This window comes from Xiphias gladius, chromosome 15 (genome assembly GCF_016859285.1).
Source record: "Xiphias gladius isolate SHS-SW01 ecotype Sanya breed wild chromosome 15, ASM1685928v1, whole genome shotgun sequence".
Taxonomy (NCBI): Eukaryota; Metazoa; Chordata; class Actinopteri; order Istiophoriformes; family Xiphiidae; genus Xiphias; species Xiphias gladius.
In genome coordinates this window covers 3834517-3862016 of record NC_053414.1, presented here as the reverse complement: position 1 = coordinate 3862016, position 27500 = coordinate 3834517, and the positions used below count along the sequence as shown (strand labels likewise).

The 27500-nt window shown below is 43.9% G+C and overlaps 2 protein-coding genes across 5 annotated transcripts in view; both read left to right on the top strand.

The window, feature by feature from the left end:
• The window catches only part of pgap4 (post-GPI attachment to proteins GalNAc transferase 4), a 14418-nt gene extending 1322 nt beyond the window's left edge, over positions 1–13096 (top strand). For 3 of the 4 annotated variants that reach the window (XM_040146286.1, XM_040146288.1, XM_040146287.1), the window contains one exon: positions 661–6299. In XM_040146286.1, coding sequence (XP_040002220.1) covers positions 915–2111 — 1197 coding nt within the window. In that variant the 5' untranslated portion in view covers positions 661–914 and the 3' untranslated portion in view covers positions 2112–6299. Of the gene's footprint in view, positions 1–660; positions 6300–13034 lie in introns of those variants that run through there. The other variant, XR_005708961.1, reaches the window with a different exon arrangement.
• The window catches only part of tpcn3 (two pore segment channel 3), a 26053-nt gene continuing 8666 nt past the window's right edge, over positions 10114–27500 (top strand). Inside the window, 11 exon segments of the mRNA XM_040146295.1 lie at positions 10114–10563; positions 13035–13117; positions 13957–14071; positions 15706–15834; positions 18135–18251; positions 19423–19541; positions 20007–20108; positions 21644–21770; positions 23474–23681; positions 26355–26499; positions 26799–27044. Coding sequence (XP_040002229.1) covers positions 10468–10563; positions 13035–13117; positions 13957–14071; positions 15706–15834; positions 18135–18251; positions 19423–19541; positions 20007–20108; positions 21644–21770; positions 23474–23681; positions 26355–26499; positions 26799–27044 — 1487 coding nt within the window. The 5' untranslated portion in view covers positions 10114–10467.

The following is a 27500-nucleotide window of genomic DNA, read 5'->3' as shown; positions in this document are numbered from 1 at the left end:
TGAAAAGGGAAAACGATGGGGCCGTTGGTTATGAACTAAACTAGTTGGCAACTTGCCATGGAGTCGCCGCTTGACCCGGCACCACCGTCTGCTCAGCTGTGATGGGTACTCGGCTACATGTGCTGCAGACAGTGCTGAGAGCATTGTAAACAATGGAGTCGGAGCGCGCTCTGCTGGAAAAACTTTACAGCCAAATTACCAAATTACCCAAAGCATCTTTATCTGCATTATGTCCCATTTAAATGAAAAAAAAAAAACCCAAACATATATCATATATCGGCCAACATATACACCGATACCGATAGATATCTGTGATTGGCCAATATTGGACAATAAAATCGGCCGACCGATATATCCATAGTGCTGTGGTTTGACCTAGTCTTGTTACACTTAGGTAAGAGGAACCAAACCAAGACCAAAACCTTCACGTAGTTCTCAACTCCACGAAATGGAGCCAGAACTCCCAAGTAAATGGGACGTACTGGAAATTTGCAGAACTGTTATGAAAGATGGCGCCTTGCTTTTCCGTTGGATATCGTTTGCAAAGATAATAAACGACGATGTGATTTATAGCCGTTCCCTGTGGTGTTACGTGTTTTGTATAGGTTGGCAACAGAGAACAGTAACTGAGAAAAAGCATCCTCTCGTCTCTTTCTACAGACACCAGAGCCGACACAGACCAAGACTGAGCTGAAACTATCACCTCTCTGTTCACAAGAAGTGCCAACACCCGACTCATTATCCACAGGGCTATCAGTTCACTGTAGGTTCATCAGGTTTCACTGCTGTGGCTTTATCTACAGCAAACTGCATGCTGGGACACCGTAAAGGTTGACCCGAACCCACCTGAGCAGAACTCCTCTGTCTGACTTCCTTCATTAGTCGCTCTGTGGCAGCAGCCGGCTGTTTCACCAATGCCTCGATGGAGAGCCTTATTCAGTCAGTACTTGCGATGGTCCAGCACCGTCACTCAAGCCCTCGTCCTTTCCGTCATCACGTTTTGCATCGTTCTTCCTCTGTGCTGCCACCAGGTGCTTTACTCGTACTTCTTCATCAGGTCCATGTACCTGGACTCCATGAGTGAGGAAGTACTGAGGGAAAGTCTCAACCGAGGTCAGGATTCCCTGCGCTTCTGGCAGAGCGCTTCCACCGCAGCGGCAGCGTCTTCCAGATTCAACGACATCGCCCGACATCCAGAGCTGCTGGTTACCGTGGTGACAGCCAGGCGGAACGAGGGCCGGGACTTCCACTACCTGCTCCAGGTGATGCGGCAGCTGAGTCGCATTGTAGGAGGCTGTGGGGACCGGCGGTGTGCAGAGGTGCTGGTCTGTGATGTGGAAAGCAGCCCCCAGGAAAACCAGGATGCCAAGCTGTTGGAGGCCCACTTCAGGGTGATCCGGCGTTCCCCTGAGGAGCAGGAGACGAACCGGGAACGAATCAACACCTTCGAGAGGGAGAAGCGGGATTACGTCTTTTGTCTCCGCAAAGGATGGCAGCTGGTGAAGCCCAAAAACATGGTTGTCCTAGAGGATGATGCTTTGCCGAGAGAGGATTTTTTCACAGTTATAAAAGACCTTCTGTCACGTCGGTTTGCCCTCCACACTCTTTACGTCAAGCTGTATCATCCTGAAAGGCTTCAGCGCTACTGGAACCCAGAGCCTTACCGAATCCTGGAATGGGTGGGACTCGGGTTGGTCGGAGCGACGGCCCTCCTCCTCACCTTTCCCTACTGGAACCCCTGTTCATTCTCCTTCACGCTGTCGGTCGGTCACCTCCTCTTCTTCACCCTTTACTTCATGGCTGCCGCGGAGCTGCTGGGTCGGCATTACCTTCTGGAGGTGCGGAGACTTTCTCCGCAGCTGTACGCCGTCTCCCCGGCCACCGAGTGCTGCACCCCAGCCATGCTCTACCCCGGCAACGCCTCGCTTAGAGTGGCCAACTATCTGGACGGCTCGTTCTGCATCAAGGGGAACGCCAAAGACATGGTTCTGTATCACATGGCGAGGACGATCCCCGGGGAAAGGTCTCACAGCGTGGAACCCAACCTCATCAGCCACATAGGGGCATATTCCTCAGTCAGGGCGAACCCATCCAGGCCCAAACTCCTCTGACCGAACCAGGAAGAGGTGGATCACAGTGGATTTAGTCAGATTCCTCCGCACTTGGTTCTACTTTTCTTTTCTGCCATGTCACCTTCTGGACTCTTCAGACATATGAAGACATCACTCAGTGAGTACTGGTTTGGTGATTGGCAGATGTCAAGGCATCAAGATGAAATCCGGGCTATTTTTGGCTGAAATTTTTGTATTTTTTTATTTAAAGGTTACAACTTATTTTTGTCTCATTTCAGAGAGTAAACGGTAACTTGAAGCAGGTTTAGTAAAGGATCTGATTGAATTGAAATGGTGTTGAAACAGCAGAGAGGAATATTTAAAAATTGTCCCCTTTTCAACTAATTCTAGTCGGGTTTTGGACAAAATCTGGACATAAACGACTTACACTGAGCTGTGTTTTCAGTGTGGGATCAGAAGCCACATCGTGGTGGAGAACGTCTTCAAGAATGCTTCATCATCCACTTTTAAATGATACAGATTTTCACTTAACAACATGGGACACGGACATGATGAAAGTGGTAAAATTACTAAAGGATTTGTTCAGTGTGTAGCCGGACCTCATTAAAACTAGGGTTGAGGTCCGGAAGCATTTTACTGAACCTCTTCCTTCCGGTTGATCTTTGGCTGAGTGCACAAAAAGGTTTGCAGAGAGCAAGTTACGAGACTACAACTAAGTATAACCATGCATATCAGAAGTTCACTGCGAGTGTGCCTTTTAAGAAAATAACTTCTCTCGCTGGGTTTAAACATTCCAGGGTGACAATCGATCAGGCCTCCAAACGCCAGGACGAGTCTGCTTTCCGCCTTTCTTTTATCTTCTTGGGTTGCAAAGCAGGACTCGTGTCACTGCTTCTCTTTGTGGAAACAGGAAGTTGTAGTAAGTTTGTGGACGAAAAACCGTGAACACACCCTTTACGGGACTAACTTGCGAAACATGGGGGTCAAAGTCTTTACAGCCCCGCAGTCCCTGTCTGTAGTCCAGTCGGTGCGGATCAAACAGGAGTGGTGAATCCAGACCAGGATTCACTGAGAAAGACTTGAGGATACGACCATGGGTTTTTAAGTCTGGCCTTTTGTGTTTAACAGTCTTGTTTGCGTACAGAGTTGTGAAAACAGTAAGCAGTCATAGGGTTACACCATCTCTGTGGTACAACGTGCCATCCAACAGCAGAGAACAGTAGAGCAATATTGTGCTGTCCCAGCGCTGCTGTAGAAGAAACGGCTACTTCAGCGGAGCCCTACTGACGGTACCTCAAAGATTATGTGGTCTACAGAGAACCGACAGCCTCCATACTGACACATGGGGACTTTCCTTCTCACCTTTAAAGGAACAGTCTGAGATTTTATTGCACCAAGTCGGACATATCGGAGCTTTAAGAAAAATGTGACTTTCCTGGTCACTATTACGACTCGGATGATGACATGAACGCTGCTTACAAGTGGGAAACTGATAGTTATGGTAATTCCGACATGACGTGAACGTGGCATCAGCTCAGTTTTCTCCTTGTTAGCCTGAACATCTAGGGCTAACCGGAAATGGGGTCAGTTTAAGGTCGCTGAAAACCCTAAATATTGAGTAAGCAACGGCATTTTCAAAAAACGAGCATCTTTATCTAATCATACGAAGCGAGAGACACGCGACCTCCTGCTGAGAAAGGCTCTGTCGCAAGTCTGGAGCTTTAGTCACTAGTGTAGTTGCAAATATCAGTAGGATTTTGAATGAGGTTTTATTGCTTCTGGAAGAAAAACCCAGAAGTCACGGTTTTACTTTGTCCTTAATTTGATCTGACATAAACCCGTTCAGCTGCTTAGCTTACATACTTGACAAGACACAGTTTCCTGTAGATTTATGATTTGTTGTTTGTATTTTTGCAAACGGCAAGTTTCACGAGAAAATGCTGGTCAGCCTGCACCTTATTTACCCTTAGTATCTTGTTAACCAGTCAGCGGTCCATCCCGTAGTCAGCTGGGTTCACACCTGACCCACCCCACGATGAGTCCTCTGGTGGAGCCAGGCTGACAGCCCCCCCCCCCTCGCTTTCCAGTCTTTGTGCTAAGCTAGGCTAAACACATCGTGGATGTTTCTATATAGTCTCCTGTATTCGGGGCACACGGAAATGAACGTGATGCCCGAAACGTCCGACTCTGAGGAAGACAGAGAACAAGGAGATGTGCCAAAATGTCAGACTGTTTGTTTCTCAATGACCACTCTGAATGTGCCTTTTTCGCGTTTCTCACTTTAGGATCATATCACCCATGACTCAGCTCTGGATGAGATTACTCCCGAGTTGATCTTTTGCAATAATTGAGTGCATTTAATCTGTGCATGCTCGTGTATAGTGATTAAATTAAACAAGTACTGTAAGAATGAAAGGAAGTAGCTGCCAAAGTAAAACCATCAGGCCTATGAGAGATTCGCAGACTGCCGCTAACGACGCTGAAATTAGACCGCAGTCAGATCTCCGGAGTTCAAACTGGCTCCTGTTGCTTAATGTTTAAAATGCAGTCGGCAGCAAAAACTGTAACGCAAGTAACGGCACTTTTGAAAGAGAAGCGTCAAGTTTAAGCAGAGAACGTTTTGAATCCGGAACAAAAATGGATGCAGAGAGTTTAAAAAAACAAAATGATGACAGATTTATTGGACTGTTAACGTGATGTTTCCGAGGAATGTTCTGCCTCCCGTTGTGTTTAAAAAATATCCAGATGAAAATGACACAATGGAACACAAGTTATATTTTATTTACACGTATTTTAAAGGAGTAGCTGGACATTTTGGGAAATGAGCTTATTTCTTTCTCCTGCTGAGAGTCCGGCTTCACGTTTACCGTACAGATACGAGAGCGGAACGAATCTGAACATCTATCATAAGTCAATGGGATGCGTTTGGTTGAAAACATAAAGCAGACTGAATTCAGATTGATTATTGTTGATCTGTCCAAGCGTTGCTGATGATCAATTAAAAGTTTGACAATTAATCAAAAGAAAAACTATCATCTGACTTCATCTACTGCCATAAAAAGTGCTATAAACGTGATTTATCATCAATGGCTTGATGTCTGACTTCAACATTGAATTGCACTTTATTGAAAATATACAGTATATACATGTATAAAATAAGGAAATAAAAAGATATTTTATTTTATAAAATGAATGCAGAAATATAAAAGAACAGGAAACCTGATTGAAAAGTTGAAAATATAAAAAACTATTTTGGTGCAATTATTAAGCTAAATGATCGGAGTAGCTCTACAGTACGAACGGCCCCAGGATGTAGACAGACATGAGGAGATAAACAGATTTATGTCTGTTTTCTGTGTCTTTGTCTTCAGAAGTTCAGTTTTCTCCTCAGTTTTACTGATTACTAATATTAAGAATTGACAACAGAAATGCCGACAATAAAGAAACGATTTCATTTAGGGTTTGGTTTAAGTTTGGTTGTGGTTTTATTTGGGTTTTGCTTCTGCCATACACACATGATTTTATTTCATATTTAAATCATAACGTTTTGCTGCGTCCATCCTTTAAATTTAAAGTCGTGTGACGTTTGAATGTTTTTCTCTTTAATGTTTCTGATGTTTTTCAGTGTTTCATTTTGTTTGTCCATTCACTGCAGCACAAAACATTTGAAGAACATTTAAGAAATTGAAGATTTATCTTTAAACTGGGTTTTTATTTCTTTTTTATTTGACTTTTTTTTTGACATTTTGGCAGGTTTACTGTCTAAAATGAGCTCTTACTCTGAATGTGTTCTTTTGGATGCGACATAAGATCAAGATATGTTGTTTAAAATCTGAAATTTTGAAACAAAAGCATTGTGTTGATTGTCTCTGAAGATGAAAATGAAATCTTTTCTGTTCTGATTCATATTTTGATTTTGAGCCGACTTTGAATTTCGACATGTCGTCCTGTTTACACTGTGACTCTTTCACTGTTTTCTACATTTAAAACACAATATATCCCTGGTTTTGAAGTCGCCTGCGTGTCAGAAGCTTTGTGTTCCAGGAGTGATGTCTTCTTGTCAACCAGCCGGGAGGTTAGAGTTTAAGTCCCTGAGGTGAACAAAGCTCTTTAGTTCAACAGGAAAAAGTGTCTACAACGATTCATCTGTTTGCTGAACCACACAAACAGTTCATTCAATTTTAAGCTTTTGTTAATCCCAGACTTTTTTTTGTTTAATTAAAAAAACCAAAACAAAACACTGTGGTGGAAAAATAATGGCAGGGTTTTAAACGAAATGAGAGCAGTTGGTGACTGAGTGACTGCGGAGTAACAGGATAAAACTCTTTCATCATTTAGGGAGTCGGACTGGTTTAGAGAGAAGAGACAGATGAGAGAACCAGATGTGCGAGGAATGATGTAGACCGGGGTGGGGACGGAGTCAACTGACGGCCTACGCTCTGTTGCCAGTTTATTAGGGACAGATGGTTAATACTGACGCAGTCTGAAACTAAACTGAACGTTGGAACCTTTAACTGAGGGTTGGGTTTGTTGCAGGACTGTTGCAGGACTGCTAGTTTTGGCTGGGTGTACACAGAAGTTCTGATCATTGGCCCTGAGCCCGACTCCGAGCAAATGCGGCCACTCCTCTGCAAAATGTGATCGTCTCTGTCTTTTGGAAACGCAGAGAAAAAAACTTGCGCTGGACATGCGTTTACGTCCACCTGCCTCGACTGTAGCCAAACAGCATCGCCGGAGGCTGTAGCTGAACTACACCGAACTCTCGCTGTCCGAACGGGCCCCTCAGGTCTGCCGGTTGGTGTCTTCCAGCTGTTCCGGAGCCCAGGTTGATAGAAACAAAGGGCGATCGGTCCGTTGCTGGGCCGGATCCTCGGCTCTGGAACGGCCTCCCGCCGAGCGTCAGGTCTGCTCACAGCGTCGCTGCCTCTGAATCTCGCCTTAAAACTCACCCTGAGTTGACCTTCACGACCTTCATCATTCAGCGACTTAACAAGTGATGCACTTCCTTCCTTATCGGGAGCTGGCTGTTTTTTGTTTTGTTTTTTTAATCTATGTATGTTTACTGTCGTTATACGAATCGTATTTTTATTACCCGATAAACTGGCACGAGTGTTTCTCACTGCTGCCCTGTCAAAAATCCTGCAGTCGCTGGTCACATCACAGCGACGTGTCTCTCTGGAGGAAGTGGATCGGCTTCAGTCGCAGCGGTCAGACTTTAGACCTGCTCATGGTGCGGTACATGCTGTGGTGGACGATATGGTTTACTGGCTTGATAAAAGGCAACACTGTGCTGCAGCCTCCTGTGGATTTGACCACAGAGTTTATCATGATATTTTGTTTAAAAAAAAAAAAAAGCTGCTTTCAGTTTCGCTTTTGTTGATTTTTGCAGCTGATCTTACCGGTGAAGTTCAGACCGATGTTTTAACTCAAGTTTGTTTATTGGTTTGCACAAAATCAAATAGAAGATAAAAAGACGAATGGTCATGTAAAAAAATTGTAACAGGTTAAACCACAAGAAAATAATCACGCAGTTACAAAAGATGTGCAAGGTAGAGCCAAAAAGCCAAAAGGCCAAAAGGCCAAAAGGCCAAAAGGCTGATCCTGTGGCTTCCCTATAGCCACATGAGAAAGGGAACACTGAGAATCAGTCTCAATGTAATGACCTGCTGACTCTCGGACATTAATGTGGAAGCTGTGCTGTCAAATAAAACCAACGTTCGGCAGTACAGACATAATTATTCAGATGGAGAATCCACCAGGAAAACTGAATTATTGATGGGAGCAGCTGCGGCAGGAGCGGATCAGAGTGTCGGACTGCAGGAAGAACAGCAGGGGGCAGCACGGATCCACAGAAATACTCAGCAAAGAGTTCAGGACGATTCAGTATGGAGAGAAGCAAAGGTTCAGATTACACGATGGACGAAAACAGAGACTTTAATATAGCTTGAAATTTAAAGTGGCAGGATAAAGGTTGCGTTTCCTGCATTGTAAAGTCAGTGGCAGGAAAATCTCCGAGCAGCTGTCGATCAAAATTACACTTTTATAAAATACATTGGTGAAGGAAAAGATGATGCGATTCAAGGTTCTGTGGAAAAGTTTTACACGCTTCAGATGTTTAGATTCTTCTCCATCGGTTCCATCGAGGGTCTGATCGGTCCCACGGTCAAACACACAGCCAGAGTCCTGAAGAACTGTCTTCAGAGACCAGAAGAACCAGGAGTCCTGCAGCATGTGGTCTGGCCCCCACAGAGCCCTGATCTCAAGATCTTGGAGTCAATCTGGGACCACACGAAGAGACAGAAAAGACTGAAACGGACTGAATCCACAGAAGAACCATGGCAGGTTCTCCAAGATGCTGGAACCACCTACCTGCCAAGAACCTGAAAACCTGCAGGTGTAACAGTGGGGAACTGGTGTTGGCTCTATCCATCCATCTATCTATCTATCTATCTATCTATCTATCTATCTATCTATCTATCTATCTGTCTGTCTATCTATCTATCTATCTATCTGAATGGTTAGTGGATTAATCAGATTAAAACATTTCACGTTCATATCTTCACTTTGGAGTCTCGGAAACTGCTGATTTAATCAGTAGGTGATCTACTGATCAGTAGATGCACTGAGAAAATCATGCAAGTTTATAGTGACCCCCTCCAGACCCCACCCCCCAGTTCTGAAGCCAAACCTACGCCCTTGTGTATGAAGGACTGGGAGAACTAATGTAACTGGAAACTAGTTTATTCAAGTCATGTGCAGAAAACTGAGACTTTACTGTCCAGGTACAAACCCTGTTTTACGGAGGAATTTCCCTCTAACATTTCTCCTGCCGATGAACAGAGATAATATCGTGAAACTGAAAACAACGCACGTTATTATCCTGTTTTTTTAGATTTTATTTCCACTCAGTTTTTTTCCTTTGAATTCTCCGTTTCCGTTTTCCTGCTGCCGAGTCACATGACGCGCTGCCTTCACTGTCTCCGATTTAGGTCCGAAAAAAACAACAGTTGATGCAAAGGCGGACTAACGATCCTCACGTCGTCGTAGAGTCAAGCAGAGAAGGAGGAAGGAGAAAGAAATGGAAATAAAGTTTAAAACAGTTTTAAGAAAATTTAAAAAGAAAAAAAAATCAAAATGTAATTAAATAAGTAGTTAAAGTAATGAAGAACACTAATTAAAGAAATATTTTATATACAGAGAGCTGCAACAATAAATAGTCAATGAATTATTGACAGAAAATTAACTTTCAACTAATTTATTAAACCATCAATCGTTTCACTCTTTTTTTAAAAAGGCAAAAATTTCAAGTGTTCTCTGGTTCCGGCTTCTCAGATGAGAGGATATTCTGTTTTCCCCTTTTTATATATGAAAGTGAACTGAATATCGTTATGTTTTGGCAATGATACAGGCTATAACCAGCTGTGAATGGGGTTTTATTTTAAAGTTTATTTTTACAATTTTTAAAAAATTCATTGAACGAGTAATCCAGAAAATAATCATCAAACTCACTGATATTAAAAATAATTGTTAGTAGCAGCGGTATAGCTGATATAAAATGCCCCAAATCTGGAGTCTCTAGGTTTTTTCAGTTTTCATAACTTATTTGTCAGATTGTCTGGTTCAGGTTTTTAACAGGCGGCTCCTCACAGACGCTGCCTGAATTTCATTTCTTTTTGTTTTTTGAACTTTAAATTTTTTTTAAAGTAGTTTCAAACACTACTCCAGCTCCACTGGTTCTCACCCCGTTGGTTGGGAAGCTCAAGGTAAAATCTGCGGGATGATTAACAAGAGAAAAAACACAAAGTCCTGCTGCATAAAGTAAAAAAAAAAAAATAGTAAAATAAAATTATGCGCCTTTTCTCTTTTCTTTGCTTCTTCCAGTGAAATATCAGATCATTTCACCTCTTCGGGACTTTTAAAAACGAGTCCCATCACTGAGTTGACTCGGGGCCACAAGCCTGTGTCCACGTCACTGGGGGGGGGGTTTGTTTTTTGGGTTTTTTGGCCGCTATATTTCCTTCGGTCCCTGAAGGCAGCATGAGTCCTGGTTTATTAGAGCAGGACAAACAGGAGTCCGGACCAGAGCAGAGTCAGATCGAGGCAGCGATGGGCGTCCAGCTGTCCCCGTTGGTGTGCCGTGGCGCGGGAGACGTCTGAGGTGGGTCCCGGGCGATGGACGCTCTGCGGTGACGTTTTCACCAGAGACGCAGAAGAAAAAGACGTTTGGACTTTTTTCTTTTTCTTTTTCCTCCATCTCATCCTGCAGAGACACGAACACCGCGTCCCGCAGCCTCGGACAGGGAAACTGTGGAAAAACTCCTCCAGTGGCCTCTGAAAAGTTTCTGTAACTTCTGGGAGAGGCTTTCGGGGGAAGAGTCCGGGACGTTGCGCGGAGATGTCGGAGCCGGAGAAGAGCGAAAACCCTCCCGACGAGTCCGCAGGAAAAGGGAAGGAAATTCCCAACGGAGGGAATCCTGCGAAAACCAAGGAGGTGAGAGCGCGTCCGCGCACACGGCCGATGCTCCCGCGCGGAGACGTGTCTCCGCTTTCAGGTGCCTCTGCGACACGTCCCCGCTCGTCTCGCAGTCAACCGATGGACTCTTGCCCCGTTGGGCTCGTAAAGCAGTCGGGCGGCGAGACAGCTCGAGAGCTTCCCACTAATAAACCTCCCTTCAGTCACGTCTCCAGCAGAAAAAGAGAAAGAAATCCAAACAGCTCCCGCAGTGTGACAAGTTGTCGCTTTTCCTCCCCCCAGTTTCATCACATCTGTGAGTTGCTTTTAAAAGTCACAGATGGAGCTGAAGGTGAACGACTGGCTTTGCGTTTTAAACGTTTTAAACGGACTAAATGAGTCGTCGTCACACTAGTGAATGATTAACACACATTTCCCCACTTTTATGTTCCTTTCAAACAGCTTTAAAGGGGGTTAAATCTACGTACTGTGCTCAGTGGCCACTTTGTTAGGTACACCTTCCCGGAGTCATGCAGTCCAGCAGGGCCGCAACCACTGATTGTCCCCATCGTGCATTCATCTGTAGGGTTTTCTTGACCAGTCGTTGAGGGAATGAAAAGTCAGGGATCAGTCAAATCTGCTCATTAGAGGCCAAGGTGACGTCTTCCAATGTCTTGTGTCCAACCGACGGTACGAAACCCAGAGATGTTCAGTTGACAGTGATACCGAGCCGAGTAAAAGCAGAAAATCCTCCCACTGGAGAAGCTGGAACCAGACGGGGGTCGACCTCCCGCCTCGAGCGCAGCGACGCGATAGAGCAGCTCCGCCGAAACTTCTGCCTGTGTGAGGCTCATGCGTTTCTGTTGACACTGTCAGAGAGGTTTCAATTCAACCGATATATAACAAGTAATTATAAAGTTTACATCAGTGATGAAAAATCAAGTGTTGTACAGAAGCCAAACACAAAAAGATCAGAGAAACAAGGTGAACAGTGAAACGTTTAAATCAGAAACCAAGTACAAAATGAGGAAAAGGGACTGATAAAATACCGATGGATAAATGGATGGATGGATGGATGGATAGATACATGGATGGATGGATTGATAGATGACAGATAGATGGATAGATGGATGGAGAGAAAGATGGATAGACGGATGGATGGATAGATGATAGATAGATACTCAGCGGCCGCTTTATTAGCTACACCTGTAAAATCTAATTGAATCTCATACAACAGCTCAGCCATAAATTCCACCTTTACAGAGCCAATAAAGTTGGGTCTGGACCGACACTGTCAGAGAGTCGTTCATGTGGATGCGTTTATTATCGAGGCTGCGGTTTTGCAGTGACGTCGCACCGGCCGGCGTTATACTGAGAGATGTTTCTGAGATTTAGTCCACCGCGCCTCCATCCCCCCTCACAACACCTCCGCCGACTGCCACCTCTGCATTAAACACAGTGTAGTTGACTTGACCGCCGTCGGGCGGTTTTAACAAAGAACTTTCCCGCTGATGACCTCGGGCCGTTTGCAGGGTGACGACGAGCGAGAAAAACTCAGAGATACAATCTTCAAAAGTCGTCAGGGGAGTCTCAGAATCCCTTCTAGAACAGAGGCCATCGCACGGTGAAAGAAGGGGCGACGTGGTCCCTCCTGTAAAGACTCGGCTGCCGCGTTCTGCTCAGTCTGTGAACCGAGAGAGAGGGAGTGAAAGCGTGCGAGGAGCACTCAGACACTTTACTGAAGTAAAAGTACCAGTACAACCACGCTTGCATTAGAAATGTGCTCGAGTACACAAGTACCATCGGCTTCGTGCGGTTCCGATATTTCCCTCTGACATCTGGTGGAGCAGAAGCGTAAAGGAACAGAAAGTACTGGAGAGAAGACGCTCCAGCTACGTACAAGTACCTCGAGGCTTTAGTTCAGTGCCCTACTTGGGTGAAGTGGGTCCAGTCATATAAAAACTCAACACTGGACAGATTCATGTGATTTTCCCTGAAATGGCAGAAGCCGGATCGGACGGCTTTGACAGGAAATTCGATATGTTTCTCGTGTTTATAATGGAAGGTGTGGTTCTTGCTGCCGTTCTCCAGGTCTGCGTTCTGATGAGACGTGTTCCTAACGTGTTGTCCAACTCCATTTACCAGAATAAAGGGAAGAAAAATGTTAAGCACTTGTCAGTATGATGCCCCTTTCTGACGGTGTCAACACAAACATAATCGGCATTATGAGCCTCGTGACGGTTCCTGGTGTTAAACAAGTTTGTCTTTGAAGCCTTTGGTCTTCGGTATATGAAAAAGCTCCGACAATAAAGTGAGAAGATGTTCTGATTTATAAAAAAATGTTTTTTTCCCCCTGTTGCATCCAGCGCCACCGCCTTGTTTTGAGGTAGATGTGCAGCAGTTTTCCCGACTTCCAGCCTGACGTGTTTTGTATCTTTGGAGACTAAGGTTAAAGAAAATCAGAATTAAAAAGCAGCTTGGTCCGTTAAATGACGGTGTGTCTGTTTCAGGATTTTGACCTGGCTGCTATCTACGTGTCGGACGCTCAGTACAACAGAAACATCTACTTTGACACGTCGCCGCGGGCTGTGAGGTGAGACGCTCATGCGCGGACTTTATTCACATTCCTCAGATCAGTCCCTCAGTAAGAGTCACATATTTCCATTACTTTGTCCGTCCCATCACAACACAGTCTCTCAGGCGCCACCGATGCAGGTTCAGCTTAACTGTAGACCTTGACAGCACCGTGGCTTTCCCTTGTTTTGTAAAGACACGTCTAGTGATATTATATGTTTTTTGCAAACCAGATTGTATCGTGCTACCAAGTCTATAAAGGTTAATAAACTGACTTGGAGCTCCTATGACAATGTTGGTTAATTGTATTATATTTTCAGAAAAGCATCATCTACAGCTGCCCCAGATACTCACCACAGCGCCAGATGTACATTAATCCGCTGCTGAAAATAGTCCCCAACAAAGTCACCGTTTCCTCCTGTCTGTTTGCTAAAAAAACAACAGTGCGCAGCTGTTGTGGGGAAATTATTGAGGCTTTTAAAAAAAACGAAGCAACACGTTTGTGAGGTGAAAGATTTCAGTCTTTAGTAGGGACCAGTGGACAGACAGGGAGGGGATGGACAAACACACTGTTGGTTTGGCTCTGCACATGGGATCTGTTGACGTCAAGAAAGATGCAGAACAACAGAAGCTTTACACTTTAACAGTGTTGTTGACTGTGTCTTTAGTAAGGGGACAATTTTTGTCTTCAACATTTAAGTCACTGTATAAAAAATACAAAGCACAGAGTCCTCCAGTTGCAGGATTTACAGTTAGAGGGTGCCGTGTGTGTGTGTGTGTGTGTGTGTGTGTGTGTGTGTGTGTGTGTGTGTGTGTGTGTGTGTGTGTGTGTGTGTGTGTGTGTGTGTGTGTGTTCAGACTGTATCTGCTCTACAACCACTGGTTCCTTAAGGTGCTGCTCTACTTCTTCATCCTGGTCGATCTGTGTCTGGCCATCTTCGAGGAGCCGGCCGTCGTCCCTCTGCCTACATGGGTAAGATGGACGCCTGGTTTCCCACTTCCTCCTTTTCTAAATTTTTTTTTTTTTATGGTGGAGTTTATGAAAGGTTTCGTCATCAGTGAGAGGAGTGATCTAATGCCGTTCAAGTGAAAACTGCTAGTGATGCTAACTGCAGCGGAACGGCAGGGTCAGAAGGTGGTTGGGCTCATTGGAAACAGTGATGTTTATAGGAGTCGCTTGTTTCCACCTGCTGGTCGAGTGTGTCATCACGCTAACATGCTAACATGCTAACATGCTAGTTGCTGCGCCAGCACCGTGGCCACATGCTATTCGCCGGCCACTGATTTAGACCAATGGCCAAACTGTTCCAGACTGTTTGAAGTGTCCCGGCTTATGATTTTTAAAGTCAGTGTGAGATTGGAAACTCTGGAGGCAAATGTCCTGCAGTCAGTCAAGAAAGTAAATGTGAAAAGAGGTTGGTTTCTACAACGGGACAGTGATCCAAAGCAGACCTCAAAATCCACCATGGACCACTTTGAGAGAGAGACGGGCTGAAGCTTTTGGAGCGGCCCTCACAGTCCCCCCCCCACGACCTGAACGTCACTGGAAACCTGTGGGTAGATCTCAAACCCGCTGTGTTTGCAAGGACGGCCTAGACAATATCTCAGAACTTGAAGTGATGTGCGGGAAGAGTGGGTGTAAATTCATCAGTCAGGAACAGAGAGACTCTTATCAGCCTCAGAAAGCGTCAGCCAGCTGTGATGTCTGCCGGGGGAGGGTTATCAAACTGCTGACAAACCTTTTCACATGTAACAATTGGTTTAATATTTTCTGTTTTTTTTTTTTTTTTTTAAAGTGATAGTGTGGCGAAAGGCTCAGTCACAAGTTTTCTATTGCAAATCCAGTGTTTTGTTCTCACGGAGCAGAAACCAACCTACTATAAGTCGGACCCTTCTCCCCCTGATGGTTGACGATCTGTGTCTCTGTTGGCACCGAAGAGACATGACAAATTTTTTTCAGTGCCACCGATTAGAACCAGATACAGACAGTGCCTACCTCCTGTAGAATGAGCTTAACGGATGGTAGTGACGTTAACACTGGATTCTATTTTTGATATAACTGCCAGTGGTGGTAATTTCTGCAGCCATTCTGCCAACAGTTTGTTGACATGTCTGTGGTTTTTTTCAGCAAGTGGGAGATATTGTTGGGCTCAGAAATTCCTTATATCTCCAACTCAGGATTGTTAGTCAGAGGCTGAGGTTATGTGATGTGTGTTTTTTCCTGCCCTTCTCCTTGCGATTACAGTTCAAACTATATGAAGTGAAGGCAGAAAGATTTTTTAAAATTATTTATTTTATTATTATTTTGACGAAATATGTACACAATGATTTTTAATCTCTGTTTGACGTTAATGTACATCTGAGAGCCAAGAAACAAGCAAGTACCTTCTGTAGTTGATATGAATAGAAAATAAAAGGCAATCACTGTCTGTCCTCTAACTTTCAATTGAAAAGGACTAAAGAGAATATTAGACAGAATGAAGTGGGACCAGTTTAAACCAGCACCACAGACCAGAGTCTGAGACAGTCTGTTAAAATCAGATGTATCAACAGTATTGGTATGTGTCATGTTAACAGTATCAGTGTCGACTGGTGGCGTTTTTTTAGGCCACCATGCTGGTGGAGCTGCTCTGTCTGCTGGTCTTCACCTTTCGACTGGTTCACTACGCCAAGGTGATCCCGCGAGACAAGTTCTGGAAGGACCCCAAAAACATCTGCATCATTGTCATCCTCATGGTAAGAGGGGCTTATCTGCATCATCAGTCTGATGGGAGGGGCTAGAAATATGCTAGGCGAAACTGAAACCAGGAAATGTGTTAATAACGTGGATATATTGAAAAGACCAATCGTCATTCCTGCCAGTTTGTCCCGTTGGCCGCTCACTGTACTGCAATGAAAAAATGCCCCACAGCCCAAAAAGCGTTTTCCCTAAAGACCAAACCAAAACTGGACTATGACTTGGTTATTCTGTTACTCGGTTATTTTGTGATTGACTCTGGCGCTCTTGACTCTGTGACTCTGTGACTTTGTTACTCTTTAACTCTGTGACTCAGTTACTCTGTGACTTGGTTATTCTGTGACTTGGTTATTTTGTGACTGACCCTGTGACTCTTGACTCTGTTACTCTGTGACTTTGTTACTCTTTAACTCTGTGACTCAGTTACGCTGTGACTCTTTTATTCTTTGACTGACTCTGTTACTCTTGATTTGGTGACTCTTTGACTCTGTTACTTCTTCACTCTGTGACTCTTCACTCGGTGACTCTGTGACTCTGCTACTCTGTGACTTGGTTATTCTGTGACTCGGTTATTCTGTGACTCGGTTATTTTGTGACTGACTCTGTGACTCTTCACTCTGTTACTCTGTTACTCTGTGACTGACTCTGTGACTTTGTCACTCTTTAACTCTGTGACTCAGTAGACACATTCTCGTGAATACGATAACTCATTAGCATAATAATAAGGGAACAGCACTGCTGCAGCACTTTAGCTAACAAGCTAACTTAAGCTAACAAGTTCAAATTGGTACCAGACATGTAGCATGCAAAGATTAATGGTTTGGGAATAAAAAAATATTTGCCAGTTAATGAGGTAAATGGCTTAATGTTCGTGAACACAATAACTCAAAAACAAAAATTAGCGGAAACTTCATACTTATACCATAGGTAACCCATAGGGAATAGAACATACGATTAGATTTTGGTGTCTTGATGTATATATTTTCCTATTAATGAGGTAAAACTGATATATACATATATGTGTGTATATAATATATATATATATATATATATACATATATATATATATTTTTTTAACTTCTGTTTCTTGATGGCCATCTACTAGTACTGTGAGCATACCTTTTCCTTTTTCATGGAGATCATGGCGGGACATAAGGCAATCCAAGTGCCTCTTGTTGAATTTTGGGAAGGTAGTTCCAGGACCGCTCTGGACTGGCCCCCTTAGAGACCTATAGAGGAGAGGATCAGTGTAAAGATGTGTTCAGACTCAGGGATGATGTTATATCCTGGTGACAGTTGGTGAGTCGTACATGTTGGACCCAGGAGAGTTCCTAGTTTTTTTTTTTTGTTTAGTTTTTTTTCTTTGGTGTGAACTGCTGAAGTTGTTGCAGTGTGCTGAGCAGAGTTCCTGTCTGTGATCTGCGGACTCAGAATGTGCTGAGAAGACTTTCTGCCTGTTATTGTGAAACAACCTTTAGCCGGAGATGTTGCCTCGTCAGCGCCTTTTTAAAGCAGAAACTCTTCCTGGTGACTCAATGACTCTGAGGTTCCCAGTCACTTCAGGAGACATGAAATAATATGAAATACTCCTGCTGAAATCTTCACTCTACAAACACTGAGTGTATTTATAACAAACTCTGGACACAGTAGTTTCCTGCAGTCTGTGAACATTTTTTTTGTTTTTTTTATTCATCCTCATTCTCCAACAGGAATATTTCCTCTATTTATTGTCAGGATTATTGTTTCTTAGTTGCTGCTGATGGATGATTTTGGGCAAAAATGGGTTTTTTTTCATGTGATTGTGTAAGAATGAAAAGCAGAGGAAAATTTCAAGAGAGTAGCGCCCTGTTCTTCGGATGGGGCTTAAACTAATCAATTAGGTAACTATCAATCAATCAGAAGTTTTAGCAGTGAAATGACCAAAACATTAAACAAATATATATATTAGCGGGTTTCCCTCCAGCTTGTCCGGTTGAAAGAGTGTTAGTTATGTGCTGAAAGGAAGTGGCACATGTAAAAGAACCAGACATCAGTTCTTATATGCTTTTTGTTTTATATTTTCACCATTTGGTGTTCAGCCCAAATCCCTGTAGGATTTGCCGTAAGAGAACATTCCACCTAAATGAACCAAACAGATGAAACGCAAAAGAATCTTTCAGAAATAAGGAGAAACTGAAATGTACCATACGTGTATTTTTAAAGGCGGTGAGAGGGGAAGCTTTGTTGAACAGTGAAATCAATTGTATGTTGCTGTGCAGCGGATGGAGCCTGGTTGACTCTGTTCCTCTGTTTGTTCCAGCTCACTCTGGTTGACATGATCATCTACGGAGCACTGAAAGCCTCAAACTGTTACGCCCTCCGGTGGTCCAGAGTCCTGCGCCCGCTCCTGCTGGTCAACGTCACAGAGGGACGGCAGGTAACCGCCCGCCCGGCTTCCCTGTCCGAACCCCCAGTCAGCAGTCGCGGGGTCTGTCCCCATACGCAACGCTTGCAGTATTTGGAAGCAGGGGGGCTGCCTGTGTGTGACGCATGGTTTCATCAATGCAGTCCCAGAAATGAAAAAGAAATATAAATGTGCAATACTAAGTAAACAGGTATTAAACTGTGGACACTTTATCTAAAAGTGTCACAGTTATAGTGTGTGTGTGTGTGTGTGTGTGTGTGTGTGTGTGTGTGTGTGTGTGTGTGTGTGTGTGTGTGTGTGTGTGAGAGAGACTCTGAGAACCAGCCTTTTGTTTTCTTGATCCATTAATGCAAATTAATTGTGAATGTTTGGATTTTTGGCCACTAATAATGATAGTGTCACACCGATTCTGCATCTGGTGATATTCAATTCATTTTCTAACACCAATCATTGATCTTCGTGTGGTGATTAAATCTGATCAGATTTTACGTAATCATCTGAATCGCTGTCTCGTGCACCGTTTCACACACGTGACAAAACACGACATGTAACCACACAAGTGCAACAAACACACATCACATCAGCCTTTGCAAATGAGTAACTGCAGCGCAATGAACTGAGCCGCTCCCTTCCACATTCAGTGCTTGGTTCACACAGGTACGCCGAGGCCGTCCTGGACCCCGGACTCTGATTTAATATCAAAAAGTAATATCATAAAGTTGCTAAAAAAAAAAAAACGGAAGAAAACAAAATTCCCTACTTTTACTCTGAAGACTTTGCCTCCAGATGCAGTTTAATTTGCACGTCAGAGTTTTTTCTTCTCACAAAGTTAGAATTTTGTCATATGAGCAGGTGTGTGCTCAGGTGATGGTGTCTCTCAGGTAAATTCATCACGTGTAAGGGTATTTTGCTACTGACCGGCTAACATGTTGTCCTGTAATCTCTGTATCACGAGTTTGCCCAGTCCGACTCCGCTGTTTAAACTCTGCGCAGTGTTTGAGGGAAACTTCCTGCTGCTAAACACGGAAATGTTTGACTTTATGGGCCGATGGCGCCTGAACGCGTCATTAGTTTGTGTCTCTGTGGATGAGGACGGAGCGTTTTGCGTCCTCTGGGAGGACGAGTAGCTTGAGGTGATTCATAAACGCTGCTGTTGCGTGTTTGTTTGCTTGTTTGTGTTCAGCTCCGCCGAGCGTTCAGAAGCATCCGGAACGCTCTGCCTCAGATCTTCTACGTCCTCCTGCTCTTCATGTTCAGCGTCCTCATCTTCTCCCTCATGGCTCTTAAGCTGCTGGGCAAACGGTGAGACGGCCGCCTTCCCTTTCATCGTCTTATAATTACTCACTGATTAATGTGTCGTATCTCGTTTGTGTAATCTGTCCAAAAACTGAAGTGTAAAATCAACAATTTGCCGTCCTGTGGGAGTCATGTTTGAGATAATGCCCTCAGCCTTAATTGAGGACGTGGTGACAATAAATGTCTTAGAGGAATTAGTGCTGGACAAACAACATGTGCCAACCCACCAAATGTGTGTTCAAACTTCATGTAAATATCAGAAACCATTTCCTAGCCCACATTTCTGGATTTCCGGGACATCAGACGGATTGAATGTTTGTCTCCTTTTAGCCTGAGAGCTTGTGAGTCTGATCTTAAATTCTTTGAGGCTCATTATATATTTGGGGTTTTATGAAAAAACAAACAAACCAATGAATCAAAAAGGCTGATTGACGTTTGTAGTTGAGTGTGAAGTGTGTGTTTTCTCTGCAGAGGTCTGAGGACCACAGAGGGAGCTCCGTACTTCACCAACTACCTGGACATCGTCTTCGATCTCTACGTCCTCGTCACCACGGCCAACAGCCCCGACGTCATGTAAGACATTCATAAAAGACCTGCGAGAGCCGAAAACACTGCTGTGTCCTATCTCACTGGGCTGGTCGGAGGTCAGAGCAGGGCAATGTTTAAAGGTGCCCTGTGGAGTTTTCTTGTAAACAAACACAAAGTTCTGGTTGCATCCAGAAAGCGTCGTGTGCCTCCTGAAGCTCGAACAAACGTGTTGAACGCGTTTCCCTCCTCGTGAAACATTCGCAAAGCTGATCTTTATTTCTTTTTTTTAAAATCCAGTCTTGTTTACTCGCTGGCGGTCGTCTTCTTACCTGCCTCTGTTTCCTGCCTCACAGCTGCATGGCTGTGTTCATAGCAGATATTCATTGACGACTTATTTTTCACTTAGAAAACGAGACGAGAGCTGAATAAAAATTGTCCTTTTGAAAATGAGACCTATGATGAAATGTTTTACATGAAAGACGGACGAATGGACGAGGGAAGTAATTACTGCTCTAAGGCAAAGTTTTAGTCAATGAGCTGCAGAATGCGCGTGTGGATGTAACGTTAGTTTCAGTCGGATTTCTGTTGTGTTGCTGTCAGAACGAGCGAGTACGTTCAGGGATTCCTCGTCCGCTTCGAGGGTCTAAGGACGGGGTCGTCGCCCGCTGCACAGACTGTAAAGCCCCCTGAGGCTAATTCGAGACATTGGTCTTAATAAATAAAACCAAATGATTTAAAATTTAACTGAAACTAAAATCAGGTGCCAAAATGAACGCTGCTCCGTAGAACTGCAGATGTTTCCCCCTGTAGCAATATTCAGCCTTTATTTGACAATCGCTCAGCAGACCGAGCTAAGTCGCGGTAACTTGAATCTCTCCAATCTCTCTTTCCTTTTTTTTTTCCACGTTTGTTCTGACTTCTAATGATGAAACGGAGGAAGCTGATGAACGGACGCTTTTCGCGCAGCAAGAAATTTCTAAACATTGAATAGAATCATTTTCACTGTTCTCATTTTCATTTATAGTCTTCATTTTTCCATTTTTCCATTTTTTTTTTATGTCAAAAAAAGTGATTGAATTTTTTTTTTTACTTTTCTGATGGTGTGTACATAAAGCAGCATTCTTAATTTTGAAAAGTAATTTATCAATTAAAAAAAAAAAAGGAGCATTTCTGTGATAAATTGTGACGATGACGGAAAAAATTTGAACAATTCAAATTCCCGTTTCCTTTCCTGCCACTGTGAGACTGGAACCTGGCCTCTTCTCTGTCGCTGGCAGCAGCTTTGATTGAAATTTAGGGTGAATTTAATGTTTTAAAGGCGAATTCCAGCATATGAGCTTTGTATTTAACAACGTTTTGTCCTTTGTGAACTTGAAATACTTTAAATGTGTTTATGTTGAAATGTAGGTAACAATGTTTCATGTAGCCGCTAATTTCGGCTGCTTTCTGGTGCCTTCTTCCTGGCCGGGGAGCGTGGGTGAAGGAAGCCTCTAGGTTAAAAGAAGAAGGACGTGACCTTTGGACAACCTTTTTAAATCTGTTTCTCTTTGCGCATTGTGTTTTCTGCTTCATCTTCGCAGGATGCCGGCGTACAACGCCAGCTTCGTCTTCGCCATCTTCTTCATCGTGTACATCCTCATCAACACCTACATCTTCATGTCCGTCTTCTTGGCCGTCGTCTACAACAACTACAAAAAATACCTGAAGGTACGACCGTCTGTCAGCCTAACATGGTGTCAGTCTGCTGAACGCTGTCGAGTAAAACGCTGCCGGCTGGGGGCGGGGGGTCCCAGAGGCCCAGGAAGCAGCCAGTAGGCGAGGACTGTTTAAAACATGTTTGACATTTGTGACTGCCACCGGCGACCCGCTGTGTGTCGCCCGAGGGAGACGTGTCATTAAATAAACAGCTTTACCTGAAAGTAGCTTCACTTTACGGAGTTCACTCGGCTCCTCTGTCCCCCCTGTAGGCTCTTTAGTCCCACAGGCCTCTCCATCCGGGATCTCAGCCAAACTCTGAGCTTTTTTTTCCAGCCCTGTTCAGCACAAAGGTCTCTGCATATAAACGGCACACACTGCCTTGTTGCCGTCCGTGTTTGTTTCGGTACACGAACATGCAACAGTTGGCGTTCCCGCGAGATTTGCAGGGTTGTCTTCCGTCAGAAACTTCCGTTTCTTAATGAGCAGTCATTCAGTTTGTTGTCCAGTATATTTAAGGTTTCTGCTCCTTCCGGACTGTCGAAGACTAAAATACGTGCCAGCTGGTGGGAACAGTCTTTATGTGTGGCCAGTCCAGTCTTTGTAGGTTTCTACCCGTCTCCGGGTTTGTCCCAGTTAGTTTATGAAAATTTGTTTGTTACACCATGTAAACATTCTGTCAACTGAAATGTTAAAGTTATTAAAACTTTAATTGAACACCGGGCCCCGAAATGAGGTAAAAATGCAGGAGTAACCCCGGAGACCTTTCCATTTCAATTCATATCGTACTTCCATGGTGCATAGTACTAAACAAAGTCGCCATCAACCAAATTACTACTTAGTTATTGCCACATAGAAAACTAGACCGGCACTCAGTAGAGCGCAGACCTCCGCCAAGGCGAAAAATGCCCCATCACGCAATGTTAAGGAAAGTAAAAAAAAATCATGGATCCGCCCCTTTAACCTGATCCGCACCTAAATGTAACGGGTTCTTCCCTGGACCAGGTCCCATCCCTCCACCATGTATGGTGCGAATCGGTTCAGTACTTTTTTGTTTAATCCTGCTGACAAACAAAACCAACGGGGGCTTCCTTTGGCCGGTTGGTAATCCTGCCTCGTGTACGGCGGCTCCGACCAGCAAAAGTGTAAACAAATGACGTTTATTAAAACACATAAACAAAACAGAAAAGACAAAAGGATTCAAAAGTATTGTGATTTTATGTTTAGTGAGATTTTGTTAATTTGTCTGGACACCGTGTTTTCAGTTGTTTACATTTTTTTATTTTTCATGTTATTGTTGGATTTGTCCTTTGAACAATCACGGAAAGAATCTTTCCTAAGACTTTAGTTGTCAGTCATAGAGAAGACTAAACATCATGAAGGTCAAAGCAAACAAACAGTTTCCAGCCGATCGCGGATCTACCAACAGATCAGAGCTCAGAAAACAAGCGGTGACGTTTTTAACTCGTTAGAAATGTGGATCTCGGAATTGTGACGTCCTTTTTTTTTTTGTTTGTTTGTTTCTTCGGTGAATGCAGAGATTTTCTACGGGGGTCAGCTCTGTTTAGATCGGAAAAATGAATGAAAAGTTTCATCAGCTGGCCGCAAAATCAAACAATAGTTATTTGTTAACCCTCTGTCCGTTGTACCGACCGTCTGAAAGCAGCTGTGTTTTCTTAACTACAGAAGGACTTTAACGTGCCCTTGTCCAACAGGAGGAGGTACGGCAGCTGGTGAGGGCCAAAAGGCACAAGATGGTGCAAGCGTTCGCCGTTCTGCAGGAGCAGACGGAGGAGGGGGGCGAGCCGGTGGTGACCCAGGCCAAGTGGAACCAAGTGGTCCGACTGGTCCAGCCCGACATCAGCAACGCCCACAGAGAGCTGCTCTGGAGCGTCTCCGACGACAAGAACCAGGGGTCCATCGGTGGGTAACAGACAAACGAACACGCAGCACAGTCCCGGATGTCAGTGGGGTTTTCTTTCTTCTGGAACAGAACCTGGAAGTTCTGGTTCCATTTTGGCTCTTTAAACGGTGAACAGAGACAGGAGACACTGGGAGAGAGAGAGAGAGAGAGACAGAGGGTGAGACAAGTACCAAACGTTGATGATTCAACCACAGACGTTCTAATAATGTGGAACAAATCTTAGGACGCCAGGACGCCCCCCAGAGCTTTGTGTGTTCGAGGTGTTTAAGCTGAGTGCCGCCTCGATGACCTCGCTGAAGATTGTCACAGTTTCCTTCGGCGCGTGCCGACAGTTTGCTGGTTAACGATTATCTCGTCGTCCCCGGCGGCGGACGGCTCACGCTCAGCAGCCCTCAGCCGCTCTCAGACCGGCGAATCACACCTCACGCTTCTGCCGTGTCACTATCATCAGAGCCGACTTCCACATGGAGGAAGTCGCAGTCTGCTTCCTCATCGAGCTCTTCACCTCAGAGCCGAGACCAAAACTCAGAATCCCGATGCGACCGACCGTAGCAGCCGACACCACATCAGGCCAGACCGGGTTTATTTATAATCATCTATTTAGAGTTCCATAATTATTTTATGTTCGATTTCTGCTTTAACTTCCATTTCCCAAATTTCAAATCATGAATTATTCATCGGTCTAAAACCACTCAGCTTGTGGATATAGTGAGTCTAAGAAATACTGGGATGGGCCTGTAAAATGTGTTGGTGCATGTTGCAGGATAAAACCTCACGCCCCCAAATAGTCAGTCAAATCACACCCCAGCCAAACACTCCCATAATACTGGTAGTAATACAAAAAAATGCCGTGTAAAGTGTCGCATTATTGATCCACTGACCCTTCGATCGTGTTTTAGTTGAGACTTGTGAATAATATCAAATAATACTAAATATTATAAATAATGTGTTATTCCTATTTTTACTATAGAGTGCTGTGTATTACTGCCTTCTCTTTGATTTTGCCTTTTTTTTTAGGAGAATATTAACGGTAAATAAAAATCTAGATTTTTTTTTTTTTTTTTCCCCCCAACCCACAAACACACAGAGGAGCTACCTGTTGTTTTTCAGCCCTGATCAGTGTCTGCAGGCTTCCTCTGAGCCTGTGTACGGCTCCAACAAACTGTATAAGTTAATAAGAGACGTACCTACTAAGTACCTGAAAGCGAAAACCCAGGGCTAACAAAAGCTTCCGAACGCTTGCTGCTACTGGTAAAACCCGACTGCTGCGAGCACTGAGTAATAACTGCAGATGAGCGTGTCTACAAGTTAAGCATCTCCTGTCTCGTCTCCTCTGCATTTTCTTCCGCTGGGTCAGTCAGAGGACAGTGTTTACTTAGGACGTTTTGCCGAGGACATCGGACCACGGCTGCAACCAACAATTATGTTCATTATCCATTTATCTGCCGGTTGATTTCTTGATCGGTCGATTAATCATTTTTATCTACGAATCTACAAAACAGTCAGAAAACAGAATCAGAAAACAGTGAAAAATGCCGAACACAGTCTCCAATAGCACAAGGTGAAGCCATCGGATGTCTTATTTTGTCCGACCAACAGTCAAAAACCCCAAAATATAAGGAAAGGCAGCAAATTCTCACATTTGAGATCACGGAACAATCAAGGTTTTGACATTTTTGCTTGAAAAATTACTTTAACTAGTGGTTGTTCGACCAATCAATTGATAGGCTGATCGTTGCAGCTCTACATCAGACCCAAATAATAAAAGTGCGGGGGACAAAAATAGTAGTTTGAAAAACGAGAGGTGTCCCCGGTGGAAATGAGACCTGTAATCACTGTAAACCAGGTCCCTGTTTATCACTGGGATGTCCCGACCGTTTTGGAGAAACTTCCTGCTGCCGAACGCTGAAATCGCAGACCTGGTGGGTTGAGGGGGAAGCACCTGAACACATCGTGTTAGTCCAGTTTACAGTTTCGTCTGATTGAGTCCAAGTCCGAAAAGCTGAAGTCTGTTCGTGCAGGAGATGAAAAATTCCAAATATGCCGCCCCCCAGTGGCAGCAGCAGTGGGAGAAAGTACATTTACTCAAGTACAAATTTGACGTACTTGCACTTCACTGAAGTATTTCCGCTTCAGGAAGGAGAAATATTGTACGTTTTACCCCACTACATTTATCTGATTGATATAGTTACTAGTTACTTGCAATAAAATTAATTACAAGTTTTACGAACAAATTAAGAACTTTTAGAATATCACACATTTAAAAAAAAAAAATTAAACTATCGAGCAGTTTGCACAATTTTAAGCTGAAATGATCATGTGATTGATCAATTAGTTGAGTAATCAGTTATCATCACTTTGAGCCGCTGGTAATTGTTACAGGCAGTTTCCACTGCTTTCTTACGTTTTACAAACCGAACGATTAATGGATTGATCGGAGTAATTACGCAAACAAGCAATAGTTTCAGCCTTACAAAGAGACGCCACATTAATGATTAATAACAATGTAATGATATAATATATAATAGTAAAACACTCGCAGGGACCATTTTTCTGCATTGAGTACATTTTCCTGATAAGACTTTCATGCTTTTACTCAAGCAAAGACCCTGAAAACGTATTGTGTTTTTTTTTGTTTTTTTTAATTTGATGTTGTTTTGGGTGATCGACAGGTAAGGTGGCGTTTGTCCAGCTGGCCGACCTCCTGAACATCGAGGTGATCACGCTCAAATCGAGACCGCACCCACTTCGCAGTTTGTGCCCCGCCCTCTACCTGTCGGCCCCCAGCCGCCTGGTCCGCCGGATGGTCCAACACCGGTGAGACGGGGGGGTTAATGAGGAGCAACAGGATATTCATTTTATCTGTTTTAATAAATAATTATTGTGTTGGACAGGGTTTGGTAACAACTGAAAAAAATGATCAGAATAAAAAAAAAAACCGAGTGATTTGCTTCGTGTTCCACTTCAGCTTCAGTCAGATGTTGACCACATGTGAGCTGCAGAAACAACAGGAGCTGCGGGAGGTTATAGACGCACTAGAACTCTGCTCTGTGTGTGTGTGTGTGTGTGTGTGTGTGTGTGTGTGTGTGTGTGTGTGTGTGTTTTTTCGCTTTCAGGGCCTTTGCCATCGTGTACGACCTGATCATCCTGGTGAACGCCGTCTTCATTGGTCTGGACGAGGAGAATCCGATGATCGCTAACTCGGAGTGGGTTTTTCTGGCTCTCTACCTGCTGGAGATCCTGCTGAAGCTCTACGTGTTCGAGCCCAGGGCGTTCTTCTCCAGACACAACTTCTGGAACTGGTGAGGACGAGCTGACGCTTGCGCAGCGTCTTCGCCCCATGTCACGTTTGCTGTTGGTGTGTGCTTGAATTACACAGAACCTTTGTCCCAGAAGAACCAAAGGATTCTGGGCGCCGCTGCCGATCGTCTACGGGCAGCTGGAGTTGAAAGTCCGACGGGTTTTATGTGCATGAGCTGAAGCACTGAGGAGGCTCCGGACTCTAGAGTCTGCAGCTAAAACTGTGATCTGCTTGGTCTCAGACCAGGACGGGATGCTCGTGTTGGTTTGTGGAAAAATGCAGATTCAAAATCTAATCGACTAATTTAATAACCACTGTTACACTGTCGATTATAACTCCTAAACAAGAAGTCATATAAACACTTTTTAAACAAAAATCTTTCATCCAAGTGCATCTTTAAAGTGGCTATGACTTTTTTTTTATTAACAGTGTATAAAAATAACTATGTTTTAATGATTTATTTAATCATTGATTTATTTAATTCAACCTGTATTTAACCAGATAAATCCCACTGGGG